At 45.8% G+C, this 9,045-nt stretch overlaps 1 protein-coding gene across 1 annotated transcript in view; it reads left to right on the forward strand.

Annotated features, from left to right (window-relative positions):
- The window catches only part of NPEPL1 (aminopeptidase like 1), a 41,117-nt gene that overhangs the window by 4,331 nt on the left and 27,741 nt on the right, over nt 1–9,045 (forward strand). The window contains exons 4-6 of the mRNA XM_068262157.1: nt 347–436; nt 5,419–5,500; nt 7,998–8,029. Coding sequence (XP_068118258.1) covers nt 347–436; nt 5,419–5,500; nt 7,998–8,029 — 204 coding nt within the window. The remainder of the gene's footprint in view (nt 1–346; nt 437–5,418; nt 5,501–7,997; nt 8,030–9,045) is intronic.

Below are 9,045 nucleotides of genomic sequence, written 5' to 3' on the forward strand. Positions count from 1 at the left end.
TATGCCCTCCTGTCTGTACCATCCTGTGTATGCCCTCCTGTCTGTACCATCCTGTGTATGCCCTCCTGTCTGTACCATCCTGTGTGTGCCCTCCTGTCTGTACCATCCTGTGTGTGCCCTCCTGTCTGTACCATCCTGTGTGTGCCCTCCTGTCTGTACCATCCTGTGTGCCCTCCTGTCTGTACCATCCTGTGTGTGCCCTCCTGTCTGTACCATCCTGTGTGTGCCCTCCTGTCTGTACCATCCTGTGTGTGCCCTCCTGTCTGCCCCATCATGTGTGCCCTCCTGCCTCCCCTATCCTGTGTGTGCCCTCCTGCCTGGTAACATCTGGCTTTTCTGTACTTAGTGCCTGGAGAGTGCTACAGAAGGGGTGAGACTGGCAGCGCGCATAGTGGATACGCCTTGTAATGAGATGAATACAGACCACTTTGTTGAGGTATGGTTTTGTCTGATATTACGTCTGTCACTCTGTTTTAGAACTAGTGTACATGGAACTTTGGGGCTTTAGTTTGCTTTCTGAAGTCAACCTAAACTGAAGAGATAAGTTTCCATAGTGTAGGACACACTGATCAGCTGATTTCAGTCTCCATAGTGTAGGACACACTGATCAGCTGATTTCAGTCTCCATAGTGTAGGACACACTGATCAGCTGACTTAAGTCTCCATAGTGAGGTGCCTGGCTCTTCTACTGACCACATATGCTATTGCTCCGTTGTTATTGCCTGATGAAGCGGGATCAAACCTGCGAAACGCGTTGCATATTTGGAGTTCATAAATAAAATATATTGGCCTCAATTCACTAAGATCATGCTGGAGATAATGGCGTCAATTCACCAGAGAGGATTTACTAAGAGAAAAAAAGTAGATAGTTTATCTCATGAGGTATTTTAACACTCTGGAGTCAATTCACCAGTGTGAGAGGACAGAGAGAAAAGTGTTGGATAGCAGGGGATAATGGAGAGATATGCATGAGGAAAGTGTGAGAAAGCAGAGAGTTAGGTCATCGGTATTAATGATTTACATGGGATACTTTTCCTCTCTGTAAGCTTGAAAGTGAAGCATTGTGGGTAGGAGGCGGAGTTTTACCACTACGTGACCAGAGTAATCCCGCCTTTTACTGCCGGATCATATCATAAATCATATCACGAGTGAGTCTGAACTTCCTCACCACCTCTGTCTCAGTAAAATTATCAAGAACTGTTCTCTCACGAAAATTATGAGGGGCGATTAAACAGACCCTCCTCCTACGCCTTCATCTCCTCATAATAGAAGCAAGCTCTAAGGGCCCATTCACACTAGAAATCGCTAAATGCTAACACAAAACGCTGAGCGTTTTTCTGGCGTTTTTTCCTAGCGATTTTTCACTGTATAGAGAGCGTTTTTCCAGCGATTAGCGTTTTGAGATTTCTAGTTCAATTTAAATACTTTAAGGGCCCATTCACACCTGAGCGGGAATTGCACGATTCCCGCTCACGGCAAACCGCTAGCGGTTCTGCAAGAACCGCTACACAATGTAGCGAGTGGCAGTGTTCTCACTGCCGCGGTTGCGGTTAGCGATAACCGAAACCACGCTGCATGCAGCGGTTTCCCGGCGACGAGCGTTCCGAGCTGTGCACGCTAATCGCGATCGCTCCAAACCCGCCGCAGTGTCCAGTGATTTTTCCGCACTGATCGCGGGAAAATCACTCCAGCAGAGTTCTGCGGTTTCAAGTGTGAACGGGCCCTTATTGAAACGCTAATCACTCCAGAATCGCTCAGAAAACGCTGCAGGCAACGCGTTTGCGTTTCAGCAAATCGCTAAACGCTTAGATGAGAACACTTCCATACACTTTCATTGTGCACACGTTTTTCAAATCGCTAGCGATTTTCAGCAAAGCTGAAATCGCTCTGAAAATGCACAAGTGTGAATGGGCCCTAAGGCCTAGTGCACACTAGAGCGGTTCGGCTGCGTTTTGCGATCCGCTTGCGGCTGCGGATACGCTTGGGTAATGTATCTCAATGGGCTGGTGCACACCAGAGCGGGAGGCGGTTTGCAGAAACGCATACTCCCAGGCTGCTGCAGATTTTGGATTGCGGAGGCGTTTCTGCCTCAATGTTAAGTATAGGAAAAACGCAAACCGCTCTGAAAAACGGCACTTCAGAGCGGTTTGCCAGGCGGTTTTTGTTACAGTAGCTGTTCAGTAACAGCTTTACTGTAACAATACATGAAATCTACTACACCAAAAACGCTTCACAAAACCGCAAAACGCTAGCTGAAACGCTACAGAAAAAGAAGAAAAAGCGTTTCAAAATCTGCTAGCATTTTGCGGATCTGCTAGCGGTTTTTGGTGTGCACCAGGCCTAACAGAGTAAGCTCAAAAGGCTCCATCTTCCACAGCAGCAGCTGCTGTGTGAAAACCACGATATCTCCAGGTTCATTCAGGGGATAAAGAGATGAAAAAATAACGAATGGCCACACCCCCTTTCTTCCCTGGTGAATTGTGATTTGGAGAAAAACTAACTACTAACTATCACATATTTATCTCATACTTATCTCACATTTATCTCTTGCATTTCTCTCTGTCGATATTTTCCCCTATACTTCTGGAGAATTGCTATTTGGAGATATCACAGGAGGTAAATTACCTCCCAAGAGATAAATAGGTTGGTAACCTCTGGTGAATTGATGCCAATAAGGCAAGAGAAAACTTATTTTATCTCTTCATTCCTTAATTTACCTCCTCTGTAGTTAATTTACCTCCTCTGTAGTTAATTTACCTCCTCTGTAGTTAATTTACCTCCTCTGTAGTTAATTTACCTCCTCTGTAGTTAATTTACCTCCTCTGTAGTTAATTTACCTCCTCTGTAGTTAATTTACCTCCTCTGTAGTTAATTTACCTCCTCTGTAGTTAATTTACCTCCTCTGTAGTTAATTTACCTCCTCTGTAGTTAATTTACCTCCTCTGTAGTTAATTTACCTCCTCTGTAGTTAATTTACCTCCTCTGTAGTTAATTTACCTCCTCTGTAGTTAATTTACCTCCTCTGTAGTTAATTTACCTCCTCTGTAGTTAATTTACCTCCTCTGTAGTTAATTTCACACGCCTGTCTTTAACTCTGGAGTTATTTTAAGGATTAGAGAGTTAACTTAAAGCGGAATATAACCCTGCATTTCAACTTTGCTCTAAAACATTATTTACAGTATATTATATGCAACCAGCATTTGTTTTTTTTTACTAGACCAGCATTGGAAGGGTTACACAGGGCTTTAAAGTTCCTTTAGATTTCTGCAGAGGCATCCGAACCTGAAAAGAGATACATTTTGTTTACAGAAATGTATCTAAGTGTTTAATGTGACTGAGAAGGAGCTTGGAGGACTGCCAAAGAGTGTGTAACTGTTTATCAATAGATACATAGAATGTAACAATCTGAACTTCTGCATATCTCTCCACGGAACTTGAAACGTCTGTGTTTAACCCTTTCAATGCTGGTCTAGTAAAAAAAAAAATGCTTTTTGCATATAATATGCTGTAAATAATATTTTAGAGCAAAGTTGAAATGCAGGGTTATATTCCGCTTTAAAGACAGAAGAGTTAACTTTAGGCTTGCCTGAGGTAAAATGTTTCCTGAATACTACATGCCTTATCACTATGGTAACAACTCTAGAAGAGTTATTAAAGACAGGAGATAAGCTTGGTGAATTGAGGCCATTGACTGTCTTTACTACAGTCGTTGTGTGTCTACTTGGAGGAGGTAAGTCCACCACTACCTCCTCTATTTACCAAGATTTTTTTTTTTTTTTTTTAAGCTCATTTAGCTTCCTTTTATCCTTTTGGCCCCTTTGTTCTCCTGCATAAGTCTCTCCATAGTGTAGGACACACTGATCAGCTGACTTTAGTCATGTGACGTGCCTAAAATAAATGAGGTGCATACACACTAACCCTTATACATCACATCCAATGCTTCTGTTTCCAAAAGAACACTTCTGGAGTGGTGGCCACACACTGTTCAATTATTATGTAACATAATTCTGTTCTCAATCCGTCCATATTATGATCACTATTCAGGGCTAGAAACAATCAATCATTGCTTTTTTAGTCGGTCCGCAAAATAATAATAATCATGATATTAATTGAAACCATGAAAATGGCATGATAATTCAATTGTATATAGCTAAGTGTTTCTGTTCACGCCGTTTTTGTGAGTTGCACACCTCTACTACACTGCGCTGAGGCTGCCATGCAGACTGTGTGCATTTCCTGCACGTCACAGAATACATGTAGCTTGTATTGTGCTGCACAGAAAACGCCAGCAGGACATTGCGACTCTAGCGGCTTATGTAGGCCGGTGTGTTCAGTAACTACATCCAGAACTATATAATGCAGCATAGACCAGTGGCAGTGCTGATCACTCCTCATCCAGCCCAGTATTAAGCAGCATACACCAGTGACAGTGCTGATCACTCCTCATCCAGCCCAGTATTATGCAGCATAGACCAGTGACAGTGCTGATCACTCCTCATCCAGCCCAGTATTATGCAGCAAAGACCAGTGACCGTGCTGCTCACTCCTCATCCAGCCCAGTATTATGCAGCATAGACCAGTGACCGTGCTGATCACTCCTCATCCAGCCCAGTATTAAGCAGCATAGACCAGTGACCGTGCTGCTCACTCCTCATCCAGCCCAGTATTATGCAGCATAGACCAGTGACAGTGCTGATCACTCCTCATCCAGCCCAGTATTATGCAGCATAGACCAGTGACAGTGCTGATCACTCCTCATCCAGCCCAGTATTATGCAGCATAGACCAGTGACAGTGCTGATCACTCCTCATCCAGCCCAGTATTATGCAGCATAGACCAGTGACAGTGCTGATCACTCCTCATCCAGCCCAGTATTATGCAGCATAGACCAGTGACAGTGCTGATCACTCCTCATCCAGCCCAGTATTATGCAGCATAGACCAGTGACAGTGCTGATCACTCCTCATCCAGCCCAGTATTATGCAGCATAGACCAGTGACAGTGCTGATCACTCCTCATCCAGCCCAGTATTATGCAGCATAGACCAGTGACAGTGCTGATCACTCCTCATCCAGCCCAGTATTATGCAGCATAGACCAGTGACAGTGCTGATCACTCCTCATCCAGCCCAGTGTTGTGCAGCATAGTCCAGTGACAGTGCTGATCACTCCTCATCCAGCCCAGTATTATGCAGCATAGACCAGTGACGGTGCTGATCACTCCTCATCCAGCCCAGTATTATGCAGCATAGACCAGTGACCGTGCTGATCACTCCTCATCCAGCCCAGTATTAAGCAGCATAGACCAGTGACAGTGCTGATCACTCCTCATCCAGCCCAGTATTATGCAGCATAGACCAGTGACAGTGCTGATCACTTCTCCTCCCTTGACGTGAGGGCTGCCATGTTTGTCTTGCAGGAGATCTCTGCTGTGGGGAAGGAGCTTGGTATCGCAGCTCAGATCATACGTGGGGAGGAGCTGAAGGAGAGAGGATTTGGTGGTAAGAATTCTATCATGGCTCATCAGAATCTACCTCCTGCCAGTCAGGATAATATTAAGCCTTGTGCACACACCTGACGGTTCTCTGCTAAAGTCTAGTGTGTGTACAGTGACCCTTGACCTCCCTCGGTGCCTTGGCCAGCAGTTGGCTTGCTTGATTGGTTCGTGCCCCGATTGCACTGTGAAATGCTGGCTTCCAAGTTTACGATTAGTCAGTGGATTAGTCCAAGTGCGGTAAATGAGTAACAGAGGCTGTGTAGCTAATTGCCCATGCAGCGAGGTGAGACGTTTCTGGCCAGTCCATACTCCACAATGAGCGTTCGGGTTCCAGCCTGGCAAAGAACCCGTTTCAGCTTCATCCAGCATTGGAATTGCAAATCTGTGAAAGGAAGCCACTCTTTATAAACCTCCGCATTACAAAACCTGGCGCAAGTCCTGATATGCCGGAATATAACATTCAGTGAGGTCAGAGTTTGTGGGGTTTTTCATTTTGTTTGTTTTTGTTTCGTTTTTTTCAAAGTACATGAAATGATTAAAGGACAGCTGAATTGAGAGGGATATGGAGGCTGCCATATTTATTTTTTTGTTAAAGGAAACCTACACTGAGAAGGATGGATTTTTTTTTTTTTTTTCTTTTGAAATAGCAGTTGCCTGACTCTCCTGCTGATCCTGTGTCTCTAAGGGCTCGTTTCCACTATCGCGAATCTGCATGCGTCCAACGCATGCAGATTCGCACATGTAATGCAAGTGGATGGGCCTGTTTCCACTGTAGCGTTGTTGAGGTGCGTTTTTTTCAGCGGTAAAAAAACGCACAAAAGAGCCAACGAATTCGCCTGCGAGTGGAATGCATGCGAATCGCCGCTAATGTATTTAATAGGAAATTCGCATGCGGCTATGGTATGCGAATTTTCATGCGAATTCGCATAGGTACCAATGTATTTCAAACAGGCAGTGACATGGTTAATTTCGCATATACCCTCACCTATGCGAATTCGCGGCAAAAACCGCGCAAAAATTCGCATCCGCATGCTAATTCATGGAATTTCAACAGCGGTGGAATCCAGGCGATTCTGCACCGCAATAGTGGAAACGAGCCCTCATACTTTTTGCCACAGGCCCTCCACAAGCATGTAGCAGATCAGGTGCACTGACTGAAGTCAGACTGGATTAGCTGCATGCTTGTTTCAGGTGTGTGATTCAGCCACTACTGCAGCCAAAGAGATCAACAGAACTGACAAGCAACTGGTATTGTTTAACCTCCCTGGCAGTACGCAGTTTCAGAGGCTCCGTCCGCCGGGAGGATTTTTTGCAACAAAATGTGTTTTATATCTGTTAGCTAGCCCTTAGCTAGCTAACTATGTCCCCCAAGCCCTGCCACACCATTTAGCACCCTCCGATCACCGCCGGCAATATGTACCCCTCTGCGATCCCACAAGAGCCGCAGCTTCCCATTGAGCTTCACTCTTCTCTATGACAACGATCGGAGATGACGTCATCCGCAGTCCCGATTGCCGCCATAGCGAGGCCTGGAGCTGATTGGGAGGCGGGCCCATCGCTGGATTCCTGGGAGGTACGTATTATGGCGGTGATCGGGGGGGGGGGGGGGGGGTCGGGGCGGAGGCACTTGGGGAACATAGTTGGCTAGCTAAGTGCTAGCTAACAAATATAAAACACATTTTGTTACAAAAAATCCTACCGGGACCATGTGATTTTTTTTTTTTTTTTTTTAATTTTTTTTTTTTTCCCCCTTACCGCCAGGGAAGTTAAAATGAAACATCCTCATCCCTCTCAGTTAAGGTTCCCTTTAAACCGTGCCAGTTGCCTGGCAGCCCTGCTGATCTATTTGGCTGCAGTAGTGTCTGAAACTCTGAATTACACCAGAAACCAGCATGCAGCTAATCTTGGCAGATCTGACAATAATGTTCGCAACATCTGATCTGCTGCATGCTTGTTCAGGGGCTGTGGCTGTAAGCATTAGAGGCAGAGGATCCACGGGACAGCCAGGTAACTGGTATTGTCTAAAAGAAAGTAAATATGGCAGCCTCCATATTCCTCTCACTTCAGTTGTCCTTTAAATTGTTTGCTTTTCCTGGTGCTGTATCTGATGAGTAAGCTGACAGGAAGTGTGCCTGCACAGGGGGTGTCCGGCAATGCTGTGATGTACAGGATGCACTCGGGAGGGGAGCTTATCTGGTGACTGATTGTGGCAGCTGCGCTGGTCAGAGCTGATAGAATCTCTCGTTAGCACCCATTATACCCAGGAGAGGACATAGAAATACAAGTGGCTGCTGCATCCCAGGCTGCAGTGAGGTGGTGTTTGCACTGACATTACTCTGTGACAAGGCCAGGCAGAGTAACACTATGGGCAGTGAGGTGTGGGGGGGGGGGGGGTGGGGGGGGGGGGGGGGGGGGTATGGAGAGAATTTATTATATGTATGTAATGATGATCTGCGGGTGACTGAATCACCCCGGAGGGACCCATGTGGTGGTTTCTGCAGACATTGAATCCCCCGGTGTGAGATCTCTGAAGGTCAGTGAGAGGATGCTGCTCATGTGAAGGGTTAACAGGAAGTATCTCTGTGGGAAGGGAAAGCTGTTGCACCGGTCTGTTTCCAGCTGAGCAAGGAGAAGGTAAACAGCAAGTGTCACCTGGCAGCCAATCTGTTTCCCCGGTCAGTGTGACAGCCTGCTGTAATACCAGAGGCTGAGAACAGAGCAGTATATTCAACGTTACACTGTTACAGGTGGCCAGACGTTTTATCTGCCCACAGATCCAACATTAGATATATCCCTCCCTGGTCAATTCTGACCACAGAGGGATCGATTGCCTGCCGACACACTTCACTTACAGAACTGAAGTGAGAGGGATATGGAGGATGCCATATTTATTTCCTTTAAACAATACTAGTTGCCTGGCTGTCCTGCTGATCCTCTGCCTCTAATACTTTTAGTCATAGCCCCTGAACAAGCATGTAGCAGATCAAGTGTCTCTGACATAATTGTCAGATCTGACAAGATTAGCTATCACAATTGGCTTATCAGGACACCACTATTTCTGCACTGGGGTCAGCCTGCAGAGTTCACTGTCGGCCAATCAGAACAGTCCTGTGAATTGAGCTCCGTGATTGGCTGCCCTAAAACGGGCATCTGTCTCAATCTGCTTGGTTTATAAGTGTTCTTTGTGGAATAAATGGGTGTTAATTATTTTTAAAGTAATAATAAATTATGAAGTAATAATCCTATACAGTCCTATCCTATACAGTGTCATAAAACCCCTGTGTCCTCCAGTGAGTCCCTGTGTCTGTGTGTTTAGCCTAGTGTGCATGCGCAGCACACATGCAGACTTGGGACAGCAGGAGGACACGTGCAGTGGGGCCCTTGAGGGGGTCCCAGCAGAGCCTGTACCTGCTTCTAAACAGGCAGGCTTATTACTAGTTCATAATAAAACTATATGAAAGCATGAGTGGTTCCAGCTCCTCTCTCCACCAGCTCCTCTCTCCAGGGTCTGGACTCACCCCTCTCTCTCTTCTCCAGGGATATATGGAG

Source organism: Hyperolius riggenbachi, chromosome 12, assembly GCF_040937935.1.
Source record: "Hyperolius riggenbachi isolate aHypRig1 chromosome 12, aHypRig1.pri, whole genome shotgun sequence".
Lineage (NCBI taxonomy): Eukaryota > Metazoa > Chordata > Amphibia > Anura > Hyperoliidae > Hyperolius > Hyperolius riggenbachi.